Raw genomic sequence first — 26,345 nt, 5'->3', positions numbered from 1 at the left:
CTTATTAATAGGGGTGTAAACGGATCGAATTCGGAGCGGATATGGCTATATCCGAATTCGATTACAGTATACACTATCCGAATTCGGATTCGGATTCGAATTTGACGGATATTTAATATCTATTACCGAATTCGTATCCGTCGGATATTGTTCGAATTCGGATATTATCCGTATCCGTTTATCCGGTAAATTCGAACATTTTATTGCAGCACTTTATCCTTTTGCTCCTACTTACTCGAATGAATTTTCCAAACCCTAAAATTAGACCTTTACATTCTCTTCACAAAATTAACTCTCAAACCCTAAAATATATGAGATCTTCTTCTTCCTTTTAAAACAAAGGCAGAGAGAGAGAGGGAGGCGATGGGGATGGATGATAGTGTTGCCAGTGGTCTTTGGGTTTTTCCTTTTTTTTTTGTATATGATGGAATGGGTTTGGGTTATTTTGATAGAATGGGTTTGGGCTATTTTTATTTTTATTTTATTTTTTCTAAAAAGAATATTCACTTTTCTTATAGAAACAAAAGATAGTGTGTCATTACTAAAAATAAATATTAATGATATTATTAATAATAAATAAAAAGGATTTACTTCTCGGATTCGGATGTTAAACGGATCGGATATACCATTTACCAGATTCGCATCCGCTAAGAGCCGGATATCTCATAAACGGATTCGGATAATATCCGCTTGAAACGGATTCGGATAATATTCGCTTTAAACGGATTCGGATGCTGACGGTAATCGAATTTCCGAATATCCATTTACACCCCTACTTATTAAGCAACTTTTAGGTTGTTAAAAAAGAAAAAAAATCTAAAAGTAACATAATATAACCTAAATAATAATAATATATTAGAATAAGCTAGGAAACCCAATGTTGATATTTTCACCTTTTAAATTAGTATTAGATTATAATTAGGAATCTACTTCTTGAAATAAAACTCCGGGCTAAGTTTATAAATAAATCCATCTAGGGTTATTTTTAATCACCTATAAATTGAAGCAGAGAGAGAGAGAGAGAGATCGCACGACCCAATCTTTTCCCCTCTTCCTGCTATGAGAGAGAGAGAGAGAGAGAGAGAGAGAGAAGAAGAAGAAGAAGAAGAAGAAGAAAAGAGGGAAAAAGTTAGGGTTTTAGCACAAAAAGATTAGTTTTTTAAGTACCCTAACTTCTTTATTTTCTTGGTAATTACTTGTTTATGGTGTATTTTGTTAGTACGGTTGTGATTTCACAAAAAGAGTGGTTTTCTATTGATCAAGAAAAGGAGTTTTGAGTTCCTTTTTGAGGGTTTCAAAGTAAGAAATCACCTGTAATATTACTTAATGTTGATTTGGAATAACGAAGGCTATATGTGTGCCTTCATTGTTAGTTTACATATTTTTATATATATAAAAAATCAGCAAACATATGGTGTTGTTTTTCCAAGAAAAAGGGTTGGAGGATTATTGTTCATGTTGATATTATATTGTTTATGTAATAATAGATGTATGATATTATTATTAGGGTTCAAATTACCATATTTTCTTGAAAAATCAGTATCTATTGGCTGCTGATTTTTCAAGAAATTTAAGTAAAATCTATATAGGATGCATGTATAATATTTATTTAAAGAGGGTAAAACTTTAGTGAAAGTTCTATGTGGTCTTAAGTATTTTTTTTAAAAAAAAATCAGCATGTATATGGTACTAATAAGGGTTGTTTTATGCGAAATCTTTTACGTGCGAATTTCATAAACTATGTACTTTTATAGGATAGATAACACATGTGAATGTTTATACCTATTTTAGGGCTGTTTTTATTGAAAAATCAGAATCATAAAAAGGGCTGAAAATAATTTCAAATTGATTTAAAAAGGAAAAATGATTTGTAATTATGTGGTTATAAGTTATATGAATTAGTTTGTAAAACTTTACTTTTTAAGAGAAATCGTTTTATCTATTCGAGTCTTTTAAGCGGTCTATGCGAATGTAATTTTGTTTCTATGAGATTATGTGTTGTAAAATAAAAAATGAAGGGTGAATATAATAAAAAGGATATAACTACGAAAGATGGCTTCTAGGGAGTAGGGTTTATTTCGGGTTATACTTGGGGTTTAGTTTCAAAATAAAACTAACGAATAAAAACTAAATCGGTTAAGATAAAATAATTAACTTCATTTAAATGATATTTCAGGGTACGCCTCGATTTGATACATAGAGCTTTTGCATCGTCTCCTTACACTCACGAAACTCAAGGAAAGTTGTAATTGACTCTTATGATAATGTTCTTGTAATGACTTTGATATTATGATTTTGCTCTCTATGTATCATGCCATTTTTAATTATTTTTCTATGCTTTAGGAACATTTGAAACCCTTATTTAGGATCTTTTTATTTTGGCCCATATGCATATACATCATGGTTTTAAATTTCGACCGAAATCCGAAATTACCGAAACTGAAATTTGCCGAAATTCTGAATTTCGGCCATTACCAAATTTCGGTTAATTGTAATTTAAAAAAAAAATATGTTCCAAAATTTCGGAATGAATTAAATATTCTTTTTTAATTAATACCATATTTTGACCAAAATTTCAGTTTTCTGAAGGTCTGAAACAGTTACCGAAACCGAAATTTTAAACCATGATATACATGATGTTTTTGTATGGTACTCTTATTTGATCTCTCTCTCTCTCTCTCTCTCTCTATATATATATATATATATATATATATATATATATATATATATATATATATATATATATATGATGACCTTGATCCGCATACAAGCATGTGATGTATGATCCATGTATATACATATGACGCTTTTGATTTGAGACATTTTTCGCAAAGGGTGTGATACTTCGTTTTAGTTACCCATAATTGTATTCCTTTGATACCTTAGCATGTTACGCTGTTTGATATTTTTCATATTCTATCGATTCTTTCATTTGCCCATGTTTGTAACCTTTGGTTGTCCTTCACATGATCTTATTGAGGCACTTATTTTGCTTATCTTTGATTGATTGCCCATCTAGGTTTGATACATTTAGATCAGAAGTTTATACGAGTCTGCTATAAACTTGTACAGCTTGCTTGATTTAGTTTCTACCTACAGGTTTTGTAGGTACAGGTGATGACATAAACATAAATAAGGGAGCTAAAGGGATCGAAAAAATAGTGTTTGGCCATGTGGCCTTGTCGGGCAAAGTGCCTTTACTTTGTGAGTTGTATTGGGTTTCTCTTTGAGTCCGCTTGTTTATCTTTTGGGGTAGCGATTCGGATTTTAGAATTTGAAGAAAAAAAAAATTATGTCTAAAAATTTGCCCCAAATCCAGATTGTTACATAAGGAATTTCGGAACAGAACACCCCCAATTTTGTTTCGCCGCTATTTCTGTCCGTTTCGGCCGGAATACTTACGTTTTACTTACTTTTTTCTTCTCTCTATACTATTTTTTAATGTCCACTTACTTAAGATTTGCATGTAAATAGGAGAATACCCCCCATTTGGATTTATAAAATAGTTTCAAAACCCAATTCTAAAAGGATAAAAAGTTCATTTTTGGTGGCATAGGAAAAGGCAAGATACTCTGACAACCCTTTAAAACGAAATTTTCTCACAGTTGTTTGCCTAGCAACGGTAAAGGAGGTAATGATGAAGGAATGCCTTAGCCGAACAAATAACAAATAGATAAAAGGATTTGGGTGTGGAACTCAGATGGAGAATTCAGGGTAAAATCATTTTACCATCAACTTCTACCTAGCCTCGATACCTCCAAAGCAGCCAAGGTGTGGGACATAAAAGCACCACCGAAGGTATGTGTTTTTGGTTGGGCAACTGTTCTTGAAAGGATACAGACCACCAACTTCCTCAGAAAAAGGAATATGTTGATTATCGACTATTGTGCTCTTTGTATTGAGGATGGTGAATCCGTGGATCACCTCCTAGTATATTGTAAGGTGGCTAGAGAGATATACGGTAAATTAATGGCTAGATTTGGAATGGCATGGGTGTTCCCGGCTAAGATCATGGAGCTTTTGGAAAGCTGGGCAATGGTTCCATGGAAGAAAAAGGAAAGATATTTTGGCAAGTTTCCTTCCTAGCCACTATTTGGGTCCTTAGGAAAGAACGCAATGCAAGGATTTTTAAGGGAGCTCAATGTTGGGTAAAAACATTGGAATGCTTCAGATTCGTATCAGCATATGATTGCATGGTTGGAAAGAGATTTGTACTGAGTCTAGAAACAATCCCAAAGTTATTCAATGATGGTCGCCTCCAAGACAAGGGGTTTTAAAATTGAACTTCGATGGTTCCAGTTTGGAAATCCGGGACATTTAGGTATAGTAGGGCTGTTGAAGGATGAAGATGGAGTAGTACTATGGGCATTTAGAGGCCCTATCGGAGTAGCTGACTCAAATGAGGTGGAAGTTCGGGCCGTTCACCATGGAATCAAAATGCTCCAAAATGTTGACCTGAATAAGGTGGTTGTGGAAGGAGATTCTCTAAATGTCATTAGATGGCTAAGAGACTCATCTTGTGTTCCTTGGAGATTCAGAGCCATGTTTGATGAGATTCAGGATAGATTAGGGATTGCGTCCATCTCTTTTAATCATGTAAGGCGGTCACCAAATAGCGAGGCGGATATATTGGCTAAAGAAGGTGTATCTAGGGGAGAGTATTGAGTTCTTCCACTTTCTCCCTCCCTAGCTCTTGATGTTCCCGTTATTGCTTGTTCTGGTCCATTTGCTTCTTTGTCTGATGTACATTTTGGGATCATCTTGATCCATTTAGTGTTAATGAAATTATCTTTGCCATTGAAAAAAAAAAGGATAAAAAGTCAACTTTCCAATTCTAGTACGAAATTCGACCTTTTTCGATCATTTCGGTCCGGCTCAAAATCTTAACTTCCATGTCAGTGATGCCAAAGCTGAAGTGAGAACGTAGAATGTAGGGCAGCACTGACAAGGCTACGATCCAGATAATAAAGGCCACTTGACTCAACCCCCCCACCAATCGTCTTCTTGGTTTTTGAATCATGAACACACGAGGAAGAATACAATGTTACCAAACAATGAAAAAACTTGGTAAGTTTACTAACAGATAGTAGATAAAAAGGAAACTTTGGAATGTGGAAGATTGAGGGCACTAGAAGGGCCTTGGTAGAGCACAATCACGGAATCACTTGGCCAGTCGCAAAAGCAACGGATCCATCAGCCAAAGTAATAGAGGTATGAAAAAGGCTTATGAAATGAGATAAACGCTTACGAATTACCTGCGGAGTGGGTCATGCAGTACTTTTTGGAAATTTATCAAACAATCATACCGCCCAAGAGGAAGAGTGAGAGGATGTGAACGCTGACGATCACACATGAGAGAGGGTGTAGGAGTCGATCCAGGTGAAGGAGATAACAATGATGACGAAAAAGTGGAAGAATATTATGAGTTATGAGTCCAAGTGACTTCTTATTTTGTATAATTATATTTGCTTAGTTATGTCTGGTTTCATGATCTGTGAAATTAATTGAGTTCATCAAGGGCCAATTTGATGCTAGTTACATTTGGAAGATTTAACTAGTAAAAATGAGTGTTTATTTGTTATACTGGGTTGCAATTTTTAAAACTAAATACTTTCTGATTCTTTTTTTTTTCAAATTTTGTTTGCATCTTTTTCCAAAATAAAAAATTGGAGCAGACAGAATGCGGAAAATTTTCAATCCAGGAGACAAACTAAACTAAAGGAAATTAACAACTATGTGTCTGGCACACTTATAATATAGAAAGAACTCTGACAGTTACAAATTCTCCTCATTTTTTCTAAATCACTTTAATATGTGATCCGGAATGATGGAAATGCATATGCCAAGTGGAGCAGGAAACACAGCTCCATAGGAAGAGAAATGCTTTGAGAACAGAGCCATTCAGAAAAAAACAGGAAGAGAAATGCCTGGTTACTATATTATACATTTATACCATTAAAAAAATGCATAGTTACTTACTTGCTGGGTTTGCAGGAGAGGACTCTGATGCTGTGACTGTAGTCCCCGTACATGATGTGTTTGGTGAGAAAAAACCTTGGTACCATTCTTTAAATGTTCTGCTAAAACCCCAAGATTACTGGTGCACATAAAATGTAAAATACTATTAGACAACAAGTTCAACAAGAAGGCTTTCACTACACTCAATGTCATAAATGGAATAAATTGACTGTTTCAGAAAATCTGAAATATATTACATAAATTAAAGAAACCTGCCAACATATTGATATAGTGACTTGCAGTGCTAACACGTGTATAAACAGATAAAACCATGGATAACAAGTGGAAAAGGTTATCACAACTCAACTCAACTAAGCCTTTGTCCCAAAATAGTTGGGGTCGGCAACAAGTGGAAAAGATTATATGAAATAAAAATAAAAATAAAAGTTAAAATTTGTGCAAGTACCCGACTTCTAATATATTAGCAATAGTTAATATGACTAAAATGCATGCAGTTGCTTGGTAATACTAAAGAAAGCTATCTAAAAGATATAAAACTAAAACATGGTGTTATATATAGATGTCCTAGTATAGATTCTATTTTGTAACTGAAATTGTCATTGAATGTTATTTACATAAATGAATACTACATCCTTTTAGGACATTTATACTATTGAGCAATATATATAGCATATTTTCTTTTTTTCTGAATGGTAATATATAACATATTTTCAAAAAATTAAATACTATAACTACAAATCTGACTATGCATACCAGGATTTTCAGATATGTGGTTGCAAGATACGTCTACCATGTACAAAATTATCCACAATGGTTTAGCCGACACTTCGAATTTATTCCTGACACACATGTCCTGCCGTGCCCGACACGAAACGCGTGTCCACTCGTGTCGACACTCCTTTGGACACTTTTAAATGTACTGCTATAAGTGTTAGATTTAATGTGGGTGTGTGACTGTGGACACGTTTTTGTGTCGTGTCAAGTGTGACATTCTGTTTTATTATTGCATATTGTGTTTACCTCTTTTATTATTAACTCTTCCGTTATTATAAACTCTTTTTTAGCTCTTCTTTAACTAGTATTTGCTGTTGTATCATATCTATGCTTTCTATTTTAGCCATGTCCCCGTTTCTAAATTTTGGGGGTTCGCCGTGTCGACACACGACACTCCGTGTCCGTGTCCACAAATCATAGGTTATCCAGTGTAAAAGGTACCCATGACCCATACCAAATTGCAAAGTTTGGGGTATACCCAAACAAGTGTCAGTAACAACTCCAGAAGCGATACATAGGCACAGAAACTACAGAAACAAGACCGCGATATGGCATGTCAAAGATAGTTAAAACTATAAAGAAAGAAGTGTTAGTGAAAGGGTGGGTAACACCCACTCAGCATATGAAGCAATAAGTCCTCCAACTGACCAAGAGTACCACACAAATAGGTTTTTCTGCTAGAAATATGAAAAGACTCAGATGGGCGGACCGACAGGAAGAGTAGATGTTTAATTAGTTTTCTAGTGAATGGTGAGATAGGATATGGTTTCTAGGATCTGTTTCTACATCCGGTTCCATCACAGATTATGACTTATTATTTTAAGCCCGTTGATGAAATAATTGAGGAAGTTGGGAAGGAGAAAGTGGTACACCGGTTTCATCACGGATTATGACTTATTATTTTAAGCCCATTGATGACATAATTGAAGAGGTTGGGAAGGATAAAATGGTGCAGGTTATCACAGATAACCACTCTAGTTATGTTAGTGCAGAGAAGAAGTTGATGAAAAGAGAGAAATTATATTGGACTACATGCATTGCTCACTGCATAGACTTGATGTGCATCACTAAATTGAAAGTGCATGCTTTGACCATTGAGAAAGCCAGGCAAGTAAAAAGAAAATTATTTATGGTCATCGATGGGTTTTTTTTATGAGAATCCATACAAAGAATTGGGAGCTTCTTCGTCTAGTAGTTACATGTTTTGCCACAGCCTATCGCATATTACAAAGCTTATACAAGCCGAATCAGCCTATCATTGCATTATGTTCATCTGAGGCATTTACTAGCAGTGCTTATGCCAAGCATAGTTTTAAATTTCCATCAAAACCGACATGAAACAACCGAAATACTTCTGTTTCTATCCCCACAGAAACATAAAGCGAACCGAAACGCATACCAAAACAAGAATTATAAGTGTCCTATTGTACAATGACCACTAAAAAAATTAGTGGTATACAATACCAGCGCATGTGTTACATAATTATATTCATAAGAATTTTATGTGAAATGTGGTGCACGTATTATATATAAATATGCATATGATATCCATATTCCATCCCCACCGAAATGTAAACCGAAACCAAAACACATAAAGAAACAAAAATTGTAAGTGTATTACAATACCAGAATGTGTTACATAATTAAATTTATAAGAATTGTATGTGAAATGTGGTGTATATATTGTATATAAATATTTATTATGTGATATACAAAGTATAGTATGTACTTAATTATCAAACATGTGCGACAGTGCATGTCACTACGTGTTCGATATTGTTAAACCATTATGAGTGCTTTTTTATATGATAGATTTTAGCATGTATTTGTGCTTGTTCTGGCACTTTCTGAAGTTTTGTCATAAATGTCCATCATTTGCATATATTTCCATGATTTTACAAGATTTCGACCAAAATTTCTATCCAAAACCGACACGTTCACATTTTCATCATGTCAGATTCACATACCGAAACCGAAACCTAAAGCCTTGATGCCAAGAAGGATGAGGGCATAAAAGCACATGGTATTGTATTGTTTAATCTTCTTTTTGGACAACATGAAGCATTTTTTATTAAGATTAAGGTCTCGTTGGGAAGTTTTATAGGATACGTAGATTCAAGCAAGTTTCAAGTTTCATTTCAATATGAGTTTCGGTCGTGATGAATATTTCGACGGAAATCCTATCAACACACTCATGAAGTATGGAAACATATGCAAATGATGGACATTTAAGATGGAACTTCATGAAGTGGGCCAAGAAGAATAAGCTCAAATACACACTCAAAAACCATCACATTAGCAAAAAACAATTACCCATAATGGTTAAACAACATTGAATACCTAGTGACATGCACTATCACGTATGTCTGATCATTGGCACATGTCACACGCATTCATATAAATATTTATTAATAATACATACACTACATTTCACATGCAATTCATATAAAAATAATTATATAACACGTACTTATATAGTATACCACTGGTACACTCACGATTATAGTTTCACAAAGCGTTTCAGATTTGATATATGTTTCAATGGAGATGGAAACTGTAAATTTTGACCATTTCGTGTTGGTTTCGGTGAAATTTTAAAACAATGGATTGAAAGGAAGCATGCAATGATATTACTTTATGTGTTGATGGATTTAGCAAAAGTGAAGATGTTGTTTAATTGTGGGAATAACAAAAGCAAATATGAACTCCACAATTACATCATCCTCTACATGCAACCAACTATTAGTTAAATCCCCAATTTAGATACGAAGTTACATTTTCAATCATGGAAGAGGTAAAAGGTTTTATGAGTGCATGAATAGGATGTTGGGCGAGGATCGATAGAGCATATCGATGTTGATGTTTACCTAGATCTGTATGATGAAGCAAGGAGAGATTTTGGTTGTCGTATGGCCATTGAGATGATGAAGTGCTACAATTTACTTATTTAATTGTTACTTAATTTGATGTCTTCATTATTTATCATCTAATAAAAAGTGTACTTCTAAAGCAATGGGATGATTTTTTACTAGATGATGTGCTTTGGGTCTAAGATAGTAGAGATAGAAAGCTTTGTTGTGCGAGAACTAAGCCTCACATGCAATTATTAGGGCCATGAGAAGAACTAGAGAACTTTTGATGCAATAAGTTTATGTTTTTCAATTGAAGATTCAATAATTTATTGTTGTGGTTCTTGTGAACTTTTGATTTGTGAATAAAATTTCATGTCAATGATAGATCCATACGGAAAATAGGAGTGACTACAGCAAGAAAAGTTAAAATGCTCTAATCTATATTATGTACAACATGAAGCTGCAAGAAAGAAGATGCAGAACATTGATCCAATCTTGGCAGACCATATTGATTCTGACAATAATTGGATAGCTGAAAAAGAAGATTCTTTTCTTCTTGTTGATCGTAGCAGTCTAGATAACAATGGCATGGTGTTTGATTTCATTGCTATTCAATCATTTCTTGTTCGTTCAACTGATGTACCACTTTGACCACCATCCCAATTGGTTGGTAGTAGTTTTGGATCTACTTCCCGACCTAATAGGAGAAAGAGTACTACTAAAAGTAAGTATAATTTCTAGTTTTATAAAATCTATATTTCAGTTCAGCTTTATAATAATTATTTTGAACATTAATGCAGTTAAAATTAAAGGTAAGGTTGTAGCACATGTGTATCATGTTACAATTGACGAGGGAGAGGAGTATAGTGATACAGGTGATTGTGAGGGGATTGGATATCATAAGTACACATATTACATGGTTGAAGAGGATGGGGATGATGCGATTGAGGACCAAGACAGATCAACGATGAGTCTGAGTCCTTATTTATACACTTTTTCATGTGTGTTTTCTATTTGTGACATTGTGTCCGTGACGTGGAAATGTGATGTAAAATTGTTATTTTGTTTGCCCAGTGTTGGTAGCTTGGTAAGTACTTGCAAACTTAGTAATATCTTTTAGATGGGTTTCATCCTTTATTTTCTTTGCGTAACGAGAGTTGGATGATGATACGGGAAATGACGGATATTTTTTTTATAGATTTTTTCACAATTTTCTATTTTTTTTCTTAATTTTTTAATTTAAAAATTTTGAAAATTCATGAGGCCTTACACCTCATGCCTCACACCTCTACAAACTTTGTTATTTACCACAATCATTACTGATAGAAAGTTTCAGGTATAGAAGTGAAGCCTGCAAAGCATAATAATTGTGAATCTTTTGGAGAAGATTTAGAGGTTAATAACCAAGGTAACAACATGATAATTTGTGGCTCATTATAAGCTATGGAGAAAAGATGTGCCCATTCACTGGAACCAACTGATGAAAGAATGCAAGTAGGCTAGTATAAGAATGTGGAAACAGAAGAATAATAATGGTCATTTCCACATGCATCAATATAATATTATAGATTTGCAATACTTAAAAACGCATAATTTGTGAACTTGCGTGTTTTCTGTATTCTTGTTAGAAATATGATTTGGAGCCAACTTTTCCATTTAAGAGAATGTCAAGTATAAGACTAAAGTCATAACTAGGTGCTAAATACATCACTTCTGTTTCAACAAAGAATTTTCACGAGAGCTGCCTACATTACGCTTTTTTTTAGAAATGATGCCTACATTACACTTATGTTGAATTATAGGCAGAAGGTTGATTTATGTGACATGAAAGAGTTTCAAATTACTGTAACCTAAATGTCACCTTCTCAAATACACTAGTTTCATTCATAACTATATATTATATTATTTTTTTGTTAAACAAGGACCTCAAACTCCAATATCTGACCTGCTATGTTACATGGATTTTTCTGAATGGGCGAAGAATCCATGTCGGACACATCCTGGATCCCAATACTTTAGGATTCACGGAGACACTTCTAGGTCTCTTTTAATTGTTTTTTTTCTGAATATTGCTACCACAACCTTACAAGTACCCCATGTTTTAAGTTTTACCCATCCTAATAGTAAGTTTTTTATATTTTTTATATGAAAATAAAACATTGTATTTACTAAACAAACTAAATTTTTTAATAAACTATTTATTATAATTAAAAATTCAGAATTAATTTAAATATTTTGGCGAATCCATGAATCTTTATTTATGAGGTTTGCCGAATCCGACACTTGATACGAAAGTCAAAAAGCGGGATTCCGACACGGCGACTCATATCCGTACTCATGCAACATAGCTTACCTGTGATATTTGTAGATTTACATATTTGGACCTTGATATGAAGACTTAGAAAACAGTTTCTGAAATTCCTTCTTTTACTATTTCGATCCCTTTCTTTTATAGTTAAGTATGAAGTTTGAACCCCTGACCTCGACTTTACACACCTAAGGGTCACTATAACAGACTAACAGAGTAAAGCCACAGCTTAATTGACTTGTGGTAATGAGTCGTATTACCAAAAAAGTGTTCATACACCTCGAGTCTTCAGAACCCAGAATACATTATCCTGAAAAGTGGTAGGATATAAATGAATACAAGAAAATGCCTAAATAACATGCAGCTATCATACTTACCCATATCCAACTGTTTGCAGGAACATTTTAAGGAGTTCTATGGCCGAACATTGCTTTCTGTAACTATCGCTGAGGACTTTCAATGTACAACCTAGTTTACTGATATGACAGCTGAGAAATTGTGAAAGGACATCCATTGAAGCCTCAGTTGCACCTTCAATCCCAACACTTGTCAGAACACGAGCTACTACCTTTTGAGCCATTTGGGATGCTTGATCCTGGCTAAGAGGTTTTTCATTTCCTTCAGACCCATTCTTTCCCCTACATTTGCTTCTCCCAACTTCCATCCTAAGGTATTCTGGCTTTATACCAAATTTTTCAATCATTGCTGCACTCCAGCCTGTAACAGGGGTTAAATTGTCAAGAACCCCATAAAACTCCATCTTTTGATTGTCTTCCTGCCTATTTGTTGGTGGGAGTGCACAATCAGGTACACAATTATATGGAAACATCATTTCTGGGAAGAAAAAATTATCATCCTCAATTGAATTACTCATGTCTGAAACAACATTTGTATGCATGTGGGACCCATTCTCCCAGATGGGATGGGCAAAACCCATATACTCATCTTCCTTAAAAGCTTGCCGCCTTCTCTTATGTTTCTCAAGAAGTCTAAGGTAATTAGACATCCCTTCAGGTGTTCTCTTGTGGCATTCTATGTTCCCAACAGGGAATTTGTGCTGTTTGGTAGTGCCCATTCTGTACTTCTCAATATATTGGTTATACCATGTCTCTGGCAACTCATCATGCCTATGCCTCTGAGATACAGTTTCAGACTCAGGATCAGAGTATCTTGATCCAGCATTAGAAGCTCGATCGAAAGAATGTTCATTAAGTTTGCAAGGATTAAAGGCTACTCTGGATTGTGTCTGCATCAATGGAGTAAGAGAAACAAAAAGTAAGAAATAATAAACAAGTATCACTTCTACAGTAATCTTTTGTGTGTGAAAAATTGTTAAAGCATAAGGGTGCATATGGCTGGACAGAGCTTTGTTTTAAAAAAATAATTAATTGGATTCGACCTGAAACCGACCTGATTATAATGCAAATTTTAACCTAAGAAACAGAAGATGGACTAAAATTGCATCCCTACTAAACCAAATTTTGTTAATGCATAAGGTTGCATATGGCTGGACTGAGCTTTGTTAAAAAAACATTTAATTGGATCCGACCTGAACCTGACCTGATTATAATGCAAACTTTAGCCTAAGAATCAGAAGATGGACTAAAATTGGAAACAAAAAACCGAAGTAAAAACCTACTGTACTATGCATGGGCTTGCGAAACCTTTTTTTTCCTGCACATGCTAAAAATAAATTGAATAAACTCTGATATGGTAGTGACGAAATAAACAATAAAAAAATAGATGAACTAGCTTTCCTTTCACATTATGTGTTCTTTATGGACACAACAAAATGGAAGAATCTTGAGCATTTAGGCATCCAATCCAAGGTCTGTCCGATCTATGACAACTATACGGATGCAGACAATGGACGGAAATACAACTCGTCATTCCAAACCCTAAGACAAGGATATGGATACAGGTATCCGAAATCCAGAGATAAGACACAAGACATGACCTGTGTTCTTTTTTTTACTCTTAAGTTCTTATTTTTCTTATTATTGTTGGCTTTTATACCTTAGTTATAGATTCCGAATTTTTGAATATGGGTTAACTTACCAACTTCTCCAAAAGCTTAAGCTGTTGGAGAAAGGCGTTATTTATCTTTTATGCTTTAACACTCCCCCGCACGTGTGGCCCAGTTGGCAAACACGTGGCACATGTGGTCCCACTTTGGGCCGACCATCGCATGTGGATTTTTGCTATCCGGGAGGTTTGAACTCGAGACCTTTGGCTCTGATACCATGTTAACTTACCAACTTCTCCAAAAGCTTAAGCTGTTGGAGAAAGGCATTATTTATCTTTTATGCTTTAACAGGTATTATACTTCTTTGATTTGTATACTTTGTTTATAGGTGAAAACATGGAAGCTGAGATCAAATCTAGAAGAAAAACTGATTAAAAGGATGGAAACTGTTCATAAAAGAGTTCACAAAAGAGCAAAGGAATGGAGAATAGTGGCATGTTTACAACACTCAAAAATGCCCTACAGAGAAGTCATGAACCATTTTGATTATCCAGAGACTGACCACACGTCACACAAGAATAGCACCTCATTTGAGGCCATTAACCACACTGTTTCTGAAACTAATATAACCATTATTTGAAAAGAACCACATTAATTCTAAAACCAATTGCATAATAGAATATATGCAAATAAGTTTGAGAGGTACCCAAAAAAACCCTAAGCTTCTCAATCGTTTTGAAGAAAAGGGTATTAACCATTAATTGAATAGAAAAGGCTGCAGGAAGTTACTTGTATAGCTTGAAGAAAGAGAGGGTACTATATGGATATCTATTAGGATAGGAGGTAATGAGTAGGTGATAAAATTCGAGGGCAACTTTGGATTAAAGGACAATAGAAACAAGGCCTGTTTCCAATGGATGAAAATACTATAAGAGCAAAGCTTGTTTTAAGTGTCCAAAGATACAAAATCATTACGTGGAGGAGAAAAGAGAGATAGAGGACCATTAAAAAAAAAAAGAGATAGAGGAAGTGATAGTGACTTTCTTTAGCAATCTCTATTCAAAAATATAGTGTACAGAATCCAACAATATATGGCTTGGCATCCCAAAAACCTTTGGGATAGAGAAGCTAATTGATTGAAAAGAGACACAGGAGCAGTATTGAATTCAATCAAAGTATCAAACACCCCTGGCACACCACGCCATCATGTATCACATTCCTTGATTTCAGCTTTCTATAAAAAAAATGGGAGTAATAAGATTTATTATTAATCCTTTCTGGAAGATATTTGAGTCCTAAACAGTGTGTCCCAACTCTGTCGAGCATATAGACCATTTTACAGACCAAACGTAGGCTATTCCCTAACTCTCACAGGAGCGGCCTTTAAATAGATCGAAACGTGGCAGACATGGAATATGTTTTTCATTCCCCATTTTACTAGACTGAGCCGGAGGTAACTATTGAGGATTTGGCTAGGCTCAGCAAGCAACACAGCAAGTCAGTGGAGTTATACATAGCCTTATTCAAAAGGGCTATGAATAGATGCCACTCCAATTTGCAACAGATTGATTACATAAAATTGGGCCAGAACAGAGTTTGTTTGGAATTAAGGAAAAAGTTTGCAAGTCAAGAGTTTTTAGACCTTTATCATTCGGTTTCTAACGCTGCGCGATACGAAAGTCTAATTAAAGAAGAAGAACAAAAGCTACCATTCAAAAAAAAAAAAGGAAGAACAAAAGCATATTTCATCAAAAGGGGCCTCCTATCGGGATCCTAATTATGAAATTACTATGGTCGAGGCCGAAACCAATCTCAGTGAGGAAGAGTCTCCTGACAAAACTGAGATCATTTTGGCTGAGCATGTAGGTAATAAACCTTACCTCTACAAAGTTCTCATTAGACCATGTAAGCTAAGCGATAAACCTACTGGCAATGTTAATGAAAAGAGGTGGGTCAAAGACCAAGAAAATCTTTAACCATTTGCTCAAAGACAAACAATTGAAGTTCCCAGAAGGTCACGCTATTTCTTCTCCCGACGAATTGAAAAACAAGAAGTATTGCAAATGGCACCATTTATGGAGCCATAATACTAACAATTGTATTGTTTTACTCAAAGATTTACAGAAAACCATCACAGAAGGATGGCTCAAATTTTCTGAGAAAGAAAAGGGGGTTATGATAGTGGACGAAGATCCGTTCCCATCTACTGTGGATGTCAATGTGGCAGCAATGAACCCAATAGTGAAAAGGATCAGTTAGCCGAGTTCAAGCAAGACTGGGGGACAAGACCGAGATGATAAAAAGAATGGAATTTCTGTCAAAAATTTACTAGAACTGATTGTGATTCCAAAACAAATGGGGACTGAGCAAAAGAATCTAAGGCCCCGTTATTTTAAGTGTATGATGTTTATTTATTTTCTGGTGAAGTATAGTGCTGGGAGTATCAGTGCTCTCGCCAGTAAAAAATCAACCAAAGCATTCAATATGATGAGAAGATAAAGTATTAAATGTGAACCTTTGAATGAATATCAACACTTGGAGGATGACTGATAACTTCTATATGCATTTCTCCCAACTGTTTGAATTTTTTTTAATACAATCTGATTTAATAGATTAATGGGAGAGCAGAAATCAAATGATTTGGGGTAGAGAAAATGGGGAAATGGGAAAATGAGAGATTACCTTATGCACAAGCAGCTTGTCAAACGTTTCAAGGATACGTTTGGTCCATACAAGGTCAAAAATCCGATGAAAGGCGGAGGTCGAGCTGGCAATGGAGAGGGGAAGGGCAGAGAGAGAGAGAGAGAAGAGGGGAGGGGGGAGAGGCTACGGTGTTTGGTAGAGGGTAATCGACTTAGAGAGAGTCGAGAAATAAGAAATAATGTTATTAGAGGTTAACTTACAATTTAAGGACAAAAGGGAAAATTGGAAATTTAAAAAGGTAGCGTAACATCCTTCTAAATTTTTCAGGGGGGGGAATGCCAACCTTCGCCCCCTACCTCATCCTTACTCTAGGGTATCCTGAATCTTCTCCATAGCATCTGATAATCCCCCTACGTGTTCCACACCATCTCTTAGGCATCTTATAGCATTAAGAGAGTCTCCTTCAATAATAAGCTCCCAGCCATCTTATAACATTAACAGAGTCTCCTACAATAATAAGCTGATTCAACTATGACTGGTCCAATAATCTAATACTATGAAGAAGCGCAAGCATGTCCTCTATATAATCCGTGACAACAATTAGACCCGAGTACGCCCAAATAAGACCTCTGTCAGATGTCTGCGGCAAGCCTCCAATACTAGCCGGCCAAGGGCTACCAATACTCAAGCTGTCCAATACTCAAGCTGTCTAAGTTCAATTTCAACTTCCACGGAGGAGGTGGTTCTCATTTTGCCTTGATTTTGTTTATAATATTATTCCTAGCTCTTGATAAGAAAAAAGGAAAAAAGTCACATGATTATGGTTCATAGGATTATGATCAAGCTAAATATTCATTTCAACTTTGATGGGAGATCAATTACAACCTAGGGCAGAAAGAATAGGAGACTTCAAAATACTATAGAGGTGAAGTGAGCTAGCCTTCTTGAGACCTTTAAGTACCAAAGATTCAAATGAAGCAAAGATTTGGGTGGAGACTTCAAAATACTATAGAGGTGAAGTGAGCTAGCCTTCTTGAGACCTTTAAGTACCAAAGATTCAAATGAAGCAAAGATTTGGGCACTCACGGAAGCATTAAGGCTCTTCTGAAAAATCTAGCATCAAAGCTATTAATTAAAGATGAGAAATTAGATTTCATCGCACGGCCACTGAAGACAAATCTGGGTACGGTGAGATTAGATTGCATTACAGATGAAATCCTGCACTTGGCCAAGGGTATGCGTCATTTGACTATATTTTGCACCGCTGATGAGATAGCAGACACTCCTTACCAACGAAGTGAGTTGTGTATTGGGAGCCTCTGCCAATCTCGTATTATGTTTTGGACTTTTGCTTTCATTATTAATAATACCGACATAAGTTGAAGTGAGAGAGAGAGAGAGGGAGAGAGAAGGCTAATCAGATATTGAAAAGTAATTGGCTTCACAGCAAAGTAGAAAACTCATCAAATATAGCAAGATCCTAGACCAACCTTAGGATGCATTGAATTTGGTGGAACAGAGCCTTCTTGATGCTGAACCCCATCTTGCAAATCTTCTAACGAAAAATATATATCATCCCCATGTAATTGCAAATCTGGAAGAAGAATAAGGTAGATTAAAAAAAAATCCAAAGAATTATAAGAAGCAAACATAAGAAAGTGTGAGAGAGAGAGAGAGAGAGAGAGAGAGAGAGAGAGGCGGCTATATCAAGCATAGAGGTAAAGCTTATATCAAATGAATAAATCGATGAAAATAATACACCAATTAAACAAAGCATGCCAATTACCACAAACTCCCTATCTAAAAAAACTACTTTGTAAGAAATAAGCACCATATAACAGATACAAGCCCAAGTTGGACTATGCCTTGTGTACTACATTTAGGATGAGAGTGTTTGCAATTTTAGAATTCAGCAGCAGAGCACAGTCGAACACCATGGCAGGAGCAGAACAGAGAACAAGTGAGTTTTCTATGGGTTTAGGTTACATAGTAGGGCTGCACATTTAACCGCCTAAACCGATAAACCGAACCGAACCAGGCCTTTCGGTTTGGTTCGGTTCGGTTTTTAGTGGCATTGGTTCGGTCACGGTTTCGGTTTTCCATAAACCGTTTGGATCGGTTCGGTCACGGTCTAGGAAAAATTTCAACCGGAAGAACCGAACCAAACCGATGGTATTTTTGCCATTTTTTTATTTTTTGTTATAAATCATATATATATATATATATATATATATATATATATATATATATATATATATATATATATATATATCAATTTTCTTTACTTGGCACACCCAAATCTAATGTATTTAACTGGAAAGAGAAGAGACCGACCAAAATGGGTGGTTCCAAGTAAATAAATGGGCGGAAATATAACACCAAAGACCAAAAGAATAACTTACTACACGCTGAAAACTGAAAAGGGATAACCTCATAACCCTAGCGGACGGATTTTTCTCTCAAATCTCTACTCTATCTCCACTCTCTCTCGGCCAAAACAGAAAAACCCTAGCCTAAGAAGGATTTTGTGCTTTTGATTCGCGAAAGAAGGATTTTGTGCATTTGATTCGGTAGCTGCACATTCGATCTGCGAAACGGCAAAACCCTAGCATTTGATTCGGATTTTTCTCTCAAATCTCTACTCTTTGAGGTATGCTTGAATATGCATCCATTTTTCTTTGAGGTATGCTTGAATATGCATCCCTTTTTCTGCATTCGATATGCTTGAATATATCATTACCCCCTAAATCGTGTAAACTGAAGTAAAATTTCGTCAAAAATGTTTTTTCTTGTAATCCAAACAGGGCATAAAAATAGCAACAATCCAACTCAAGGAAATCGGATAAACCGTGAACCGAACCGAACCGAACCGATCCGGTCAAGATCGGTTTGGTTCGGTTCGGTTTGACCCCCAAACGATTCGGTTACGGTTTGGAAAATTTCCAAACCGATGGCATCGGTTCGGTTCAAGAAATCCCCCAAAACCGAACCGGACTGAACCATGTGCAGCCCTATTACATAGCAGACTAGAAACACATGTTACTGGCAGGACACAGCTTCAAGTTTCCAACAAAAGCATATTATCTTGACTCACTGCGCAGCCATATGACCCAGGCGACACTAAAAATCAAACAGTCATTACCACTCAAATGGAACTTGTTACATAGAAACTGCTCGGGAAATGGTTACCAATCCCTCTCTTACATAAAAATCCATTACAATTACAATCAACACAATTACGAGAAACCCGTTAAAAGTATGGCTCAACACATTCAATTCAAGCACAAAACTGCCCAACAGGTGGAATTTTGATAACTACCCAATCCCACTATCTTTCCTAAGGACTCGGATAACCTCAAAATCCTATCAATATATGGCATGTTGGACAAAGAGTTACAAGAAAGAAGATATGCAATTGTTAAAGGAGATCAAATCTTGATCATTGATTGTAAGGACAACTTGATTGTTGGATTTGGGTGAGGTAGATTAAGTAGTTTTGATAGATTAGGGAACTAAGCTAGATTTTGGCCCTGTTTATTTAAGATTGTGTGTGCTAAACCAATTATTGGACTCAAATTTAAACATAATTTTGAGTCCAATAATCGTTTGGCACACACAATCGGTTGTCATAATCTTAAACAAGCAGAGCCTTAGGGGCCGTTTGGATCATGGCTTTAAATTTCAACCGAAATCCGAAATTTCGGACCGAAATTTTGGGTTTTAGTTAGGACCGACACCGAAACGTCACATACCCGAAATGGTATTTTATTTCGTCCGAAATTCTGAAATTTAACCCAAAAACCTGTTTTTTAATTAATTTAATATTTTACGAAAATTTCGACCGAAATTACCGAAATTTCGGCCAAAATTTGGCCGAAATTTGATATTGAATAAAATAATGTTTTTATCTTTTCTCCGGATTTCGGCCGAAATTTCGATTTCGGAGGGGTCTAAAACTGGTACCGAAACCGAAATTTAAAACCATGGTCTGGATACGCGGATTTTAGAATCCAGGTTTTTAGTTTGAAAACCTAGGAAGCACGGGTACTCTCCCCGTGCTCCCGCACCCGTACCCGACACGTATGGGGTGCGGGTACGCCCCGGGTACGTACCACATTTAAAAAAAAAAAAAAAAAAACCAGTTTTGGTGGTTGGGTGCGCACCACGCGTACCCGACACGTCCTGCTTCTTCCTGCTGCTTTTCTTTCCTCTCCTGTACTTCTCTCTACTTTCCTGTACTCGGTATTTTATGTAAACCATTTAAGTAACATTTACTTAAGATTTACATGTAAATAACGGAATACCTCCCTTTTGGATTTATTAAAAATAGTTTCAACACCCAAATCTAAAAGGAAAAAAAGTCAACTCTCCAGTTCTAGTACAAAATTCAAAGAAAAAGGGTCGGGTCAAAATTTTAACTTTCTTAACTTCCAAACGGTGGGGTATTTTTCAAAATTTAAAAATTCATAAAATCTATTTTGTCCAAACATTATTAAATCCCAAAAGTCCGGTAAAAAAAATCTCATAATTTGGTCTCTAAAAATTATTCATCTTGTCAGGCACTGGTCAACACACTGGTCACAGACTTTTTTTTTCTAATGAATGATGTATTGATGCCTCATGTTATGAAATGTGGAACTTAATCACTTAGGAAATGAAGAGTAATATTAGAATTTTCCATTTTGGTGATGTTATTGTTATTTGATTGCTCTACAATTATTATTTTTTTAATTTTTATAAATATATAATAAAATAATAAAATATATTATTATATTCGGCGTACCTGACATCGTTTCTTGGATTTTAAGTGAGAAATCTGAATTTTAGAAATCTCTCTCACATCCTGAGATTTCTAAAACCTCGAAACATGGGATGATTTGCTACTCTCTTGCTGACGGAAAGAAGGGCGAGAAGTCAGAAAACGACGGCTGGTCCACTTCTTCTCTTGTCTCTTATCTACAATTTTGAAGAAATCATGGATTCTAAAATCCGCGTATCCAAACGGCCCCTAGTTAGGATTTCTACCGTTATCACTTTCCATGATTATGCTAATCTCCTTCTATGTTTACCCTTTCAGTGTTTTATATAAATACTCATTAGGGTTTCTGTAATCAATCTAAGAAAGCAAAATTAAAGAAAATCTTTGATTTTATGAGCAATAATTCAAGAGAAACCATCAGCTACATCCCCAGTATAAAAAAATGACAATCAAGAATCCTTAAGAAGCCGTTTGAATACATGGATTTTACAATCCAGGATTGCAAAATCTAATATTTTACAAGCTAAAACCTGATTTTACAAGCTAAAACATGTGTTTTGTAGGCCAAAACCTAGATTTTATTAACCATGTATTGTAATATTCAGGTTGTAGCATATAAAATCCATGCTTTAGCTTATAAAATCTAGTTTTTAGCTTGTAAATTCAGGATTTTACAGTTCTGGATTATAAAATCTAGGTTTTAGCTTATAAAATCCAGGTTATAGCTTATAAAATCTAGGTTTTAGCATGTAAAATCAAGGATTTTACAATCCTGGATCATAAAATCCATGTATCCAAATCTCCAGTAAAACATGCAAAGATGAATAGTAATTTCCAAACAATTGAAGCATAGAAAATTAGGGTTTCGGAAATTAGGGTTTCGAAGAAGAAAGAGACTTACATCCAGGATTGTAACATTCAGGTTTTAGCTTGTAAAATCCAGGATTTTACAATTCTGGATTAAAAAATCCATGTATCCATAATGGTGATTTCCATAAAATAGCAAACAATTGAAGAATAGAAAATTAGGGTTTTGAAGAAGAGCGAGACTTACATCCGGGATTGAGCTTAGAAAGAGCGGAGGAAGAAGAAGAAGAGGAGGAGGGTGGATTAGAGCGGAGGAAGAGAGAGACGATGGCTTTATCATATAAGAGAGCTCTGGCTCGGAGCTGGAGCTGGATTTGAGCCCTAGTTTTTGAATTGTCTGTGTTCATGAAGGATTCCCATGAGGAAGAAGAAGAGAGAAAATGGGCGAAGGTGGAGTAGTTGGATTCTCCGAGCCATGTTCTCCATACGCCGCCGGCTTCGAGCTTTCTAGCCAGCTCGTACCCTCTCCCGTCCTCGCCCAGCAAAGCCATTGATTTCTGGTTTTTTGGTTTCAGAGCTCGAATTTAACCCCCTTTGTATAGAAAAATTAGATTGATATGTCCAAAGCCCCTAGTTTTGATAGATACACCCCCGTAGCTCCACCTTACTCCTTATATTCATCTGATGGGTGGGTCCCACTGTGCAACTCGGGTCGGGTTCAACCCGAAAAAAAAGCCGGGTCGGGTTCGGATTCGGGTTGAGGGTTTGGGCAACTCGACCCGAGCGACACCCAACATTTTTTTTGTAAGCTTAAAAACTCGGGTTGGGTGAGGTTGAACTCAGGTCAGGTTGGGTTGGAAAAATTGGTTCCTTGGGTCGGTGCCTCAACCCAACCTGATTTGCACCAGCACTGGTGACTCGAAAAACGGAGTTTTGATAAGGTTACAGTATTTTCAAAAAAGACTGCATGGCTTACACCATGGGATGATCCAAACCGTCCATTTGATGGGCCAGAACGTAAGTAGGTTATGCCCAAAATAATGTTTTCCATTAGATGATCCTAGCCTCCAATCTAAAGAAGTTTCCATAATATGCATCACCTCTCTAGATCGGGGGTTGGGATCATCCTATAGAAATGATTCTTTGGGCACAACCTATTTAAGTTGTGCTCCATCACATGGACGGTTTGGATCATCTTATAGTGTGGTCCGTACAGTACTTTTTGAAGAACAATGGACTATAAGGGCTTACACCATATAAAGGGTGATGATATTTTCACCCCCTCTGCAGTACTTACACCCCCCCTTATAACGTGATTTGACATAAAGTTTCCCACTTTTAACCAAGGTTTAAAATTTCGGTTTCGGTAACCGTTTCGGACCCCACTAAAAACAAAAATTTGGTAATTTGGTTCCAAATTCCGGACCCAAATTTCAAAATTTCGGACTGAAATCCCAAAATTTTGTAACACTTTTTTTTTTTAATAAATAATGTCATCAAACCGAAATTTGGTAAAGGGCGAAAAATGGAATTTCGGAAAATTCCAGTTTCGGTCCGCACCGGTATCCGAAATTTCGGATTTCGGTCGAAATTTTAAACCATGCTTTTAACATCAAATCATGTTATAAGGGGGGTGTGCACGTAATGCAGGGGGGGTGAAAATATCATCTCCCCGTATAAAAACTCTGGGAAATGTTACCAGCACAACTATATTTTTATCTTTTCACAAACCCAGATGTCTTTTCTTCTTTAATCGGTTCGTGAGAGTATCAAAATGTGGTTGTGCTGATATCATCTCCCTATCATTTCCTTCAAGAAAATCATATCACCACATATCTTCTTGGAGAAACTGTATGGATGAGGTTGTATTCTATAAGAGAGAGAAATAGAGAGGGAGAGGGAGAGGGAGAGAGGGAATGGCAATTGCAGTTCATGTATTCCAGTTCACATCTACTTTTAATCCTAAGAGAGCTAGACCATCCTCCTCAGTAACCCCTTGTAGAATTGTAACAATGGCTTCATTTTCCTGGAGTGGTAGGGAACTGATAGAGTTAGGCACTGTGAGGCCGGTTCGGCCCAAGGACGCCTTTTCAGCCATGAAAGAGGAAGGTTTTGTGCTCCTCGACGTTCGACCCGTGTGGGAGAGGGAGAAGGCAAGTGTGCCAGGGTCTCTGCACGTGCCATTGTTTGTGGAAGACTCTGATGGAAGCCCCATTACCTTCCTTAAGAAATGGGTGCACTTAGGCTACATAGGTCTGTGGACAGGCCAACTTTTGACCACCATAAACAATGGTTTTCTCAAGGAGGTCAAGGAGATCGTTCCAGACAAGAATGCTAAGCTGCTTGTAGCCTGTGGAGAAGGCCTTAGGTAATCTCTCTCTCTCTCTCTCTCTCTCTCTCACACACACACACACACACAAGGATTTTACTCTGATGGAAGCCCTGTTTGGACTGCAGGAATTTCTTAGAATGGAAAAATATTTCTAAATTTTCCTAGTTTTTTTAGGGAAATGTTATCGGCACAACCATATTTTGATATTTGCACAAACCCAACTGTCTTTTCTTCTTTAGTTGGCTCCTAAGAGCTTTTTGGGAAATTTAATAACCTTTTTACAGCTCTTTAAATACTAAAAGACAAAATAATTTGTGAAAGGGAAGGATATCAGCACAACCATGTTTTGATAATTGCAATAACTCATCTTGTCTTTTATTATTTAAAGAGCTATCAAAAGTTATTACAGTTCCTAGGAAGCTTTCACAAACCAATTAAAAAGAAAAGATAAGATGGGTTGTGCAATTATTAAAACATGGTTGTGCTAATATCATTTCCCTTTGTGAAATGGTCGTGATGATCCGAGCGAAAATACGGGCAAAAAAAATCCTTGTCAACTCGGCGTGGACACGGCCAAGAATGCGGTTGGCACAGTTGAGTAGTTGGTTGACGCGATCATAAATCTGGAGAGTCAAAGGAATTTTTATTTACTCTGTGAGGTAAAATGAAAACGCAGTGGCAAAACGCGGAATGCAACCAAAGAAAAAGGAAGTCAACTCGGGCGGGGGGGGGGAGTTTAAAACTATGGTGCTGATATCATTTCCCTATTTTACAAATGAAAAAAGGATAACTTAAATAAAACCTCTTCGATTTTCACTTAGTGGGGCCTTCAATTTATGATAATATCCCTCTAAATTAACCTTAGTCATATCATTTCCCTCTAAATCGTGTAAATACATTTTTTTCCCAAGAAATTTTTTTCATCAGAAATGTTTTTTTTTTTTGGCAATCCAAACAGAGCCTTCGTGGGTTTCACCTAGTATCTTTGGTATCTCAAAACAAGCCCATTTGTTGGGTGATTGACAATTGGACGATCCAGATCAATGTTTAATGGGGGTGCACTGATTACACATACTAAAAGAGATGATGGTTAATACACAGGGATCTATTGTGATTTAAAATGAGTTCCAGACTTGGCATCTGTAATGGTATTTTTCAGGTCTATGATGGCTGTGAAGAGATTGCATGAGGGGGGTTATCAGAACTTGGGTTGGCTTGCTGGAGGATTCAATCGTGCACAAGAGGATGATTTTCAGGGTGTAGAAGGGACCACCAAATTACAGTACGCCACCATAGGTGGCGCCTCCTACTACTTTCTTCAAGTACTTCTGCTTTTACAAGCTGTTGGAAATAAAACTTGATATAAGCTTGTGCCAGGGTATGGAGAGTACAAAGGTACTATAACTATCTTTGATAGAGAGAAGTTTTCAAAAGCACTTGATCTTTCACGAAGCCAGGCTTCCTATATATGGCGAGCATCAACGAAAACTTTCCTACTGCCTATTTCAATTGAAGGAGCCTTCATATCAATCACATCCTTGTAGAGGACTAGAAGAAATTTTGCCATTTCTTTGTTTGCTCTTGAAGCCAAATCATTTCCAACACTACTTGCCATTAGTGCTTAAGTTGGTATCCATTGGCTGTTATTTACTGCTTCGGAGGATGTTCTTGGAGATACAATTTTCTCCTTTATTAATATATTATTTCCAGTTTCCAATGTCGAATGAGGATCTCTTTATTGACAAATCAAACTACCTAGGAATTAAACCATTTCAGGGGTATACTCAACTCAACTCAACTAAACCTTTGTCCCAAACTAGTTGAGGTCAGCTAATGAATCCTTCGAAAAAAATTCATGAAGAAGGTGAAAGAATCTACCCAGCTTAAATTGACTAAGTCTAATCCTGACTAAATCATATCACGAG

At 36.2% G+C, this 26,345-nt stretch overlaps 2 protein-coding genes across 3 annotated transcripts in view; one reads left to right on the top strand and one right to left on the bottom strand.

Moving 5' to 3' along the window:
* The window catches only part of LOC143857370 (uncharacterized), a 32,881-nt gene extending 10,194 nt beyond the window's left edge, over window positions 1–22,687 (bottom strand). The window contains exons 1-4 of one of the 2 annotated variants that reach the window (XM_077367797.1): window positions 22,336–22,687; window positions 18,013–18,116; window positions 12,291–13,159; window positions 5,980–6,097 (exon numbers count right to left, since the gene is read on the bottom strand). In XM_077367797.1, the coding sequence (XP_077223912.1) occupies window positions 5,980–6,097; window positions 12,291–13,159; window positions 18,013–18,116; window positions 22,336–22,639 (1,395 nt within the window). In that variant the 5' untranslated portion in view covers window positions 22,640–22,687. Of the gene's footprint in view, window positions 1–5,979; window positions 6,098–12,290; window positions 13,160–18,012; window positions 18,117–21,305; window positions 21,442–22,335 lie in introns of those variants that run through there. The other variant, XM_077367798.1, reaches the window with a different exon arrangement.
* Window positions 22,688–23,967: 1,280 nt separating this feature from the next.
* Window positions 23,968–26,137, top strand: LOC143857217 (rhodanese-like domain-containing protein 10). Its single transcript, XM_077367634.1, has 2 exons — window positions 23,968–24,456; window positions 25,580–26,137. Exons 1-2 carry the CDS (start codon window positions 24,005–24,007, stop codon window positions 25,779–25,781), a joined length of 654 nt encoding a protein of 217 aa, XP_077223749.1. The 5' UTR covers window positions 23,968–24,004; the 3' UTR covers window positions 25,782–26,137.
* The last annotated feature ends 208 nt before the right edge of the window (window positions 26,138–26,345 follow it).

Source organism: Tasmannia lanceolata, unplaced genomic scaffold (assembly GCF_043159265.1).
Source record: "Tasmannia lanceolata isolate RefF3 unplaced genomic scaffold, GAP_Taslan_0.1 ptg000024l, whole genome shotgun sequence".
NCBI classification, from domain to species: Eukaryota; Viridiplantae; Streptophyta; class Magnoliopsida; order Canellales; family Winteraceae; genus Tasmannia; species Tasmannia lanceolata.
Note: the sequence above shows the minus strand (reverse complement) of the source record. Positions and strands in the feature narration are given on the sequence as shown.

Bases quoted from the DNA above. Each gene is read 5' to 3' on its own strand.
- LOC143857217 (XM_077367634.1), top strand. From the start codon at position 24,005: ATGGCAATTGCAGTTCATGTATTCCAGTTCACATCTACTTTTAATCCT. The intron at 24,457-25,579 runs GTAATCTCTCTC...GGTATTTTTCAG, and splicing joins GCCTGTGGAGAAGGCCTTAG to GTCTATGATGGCTGTGAAGA.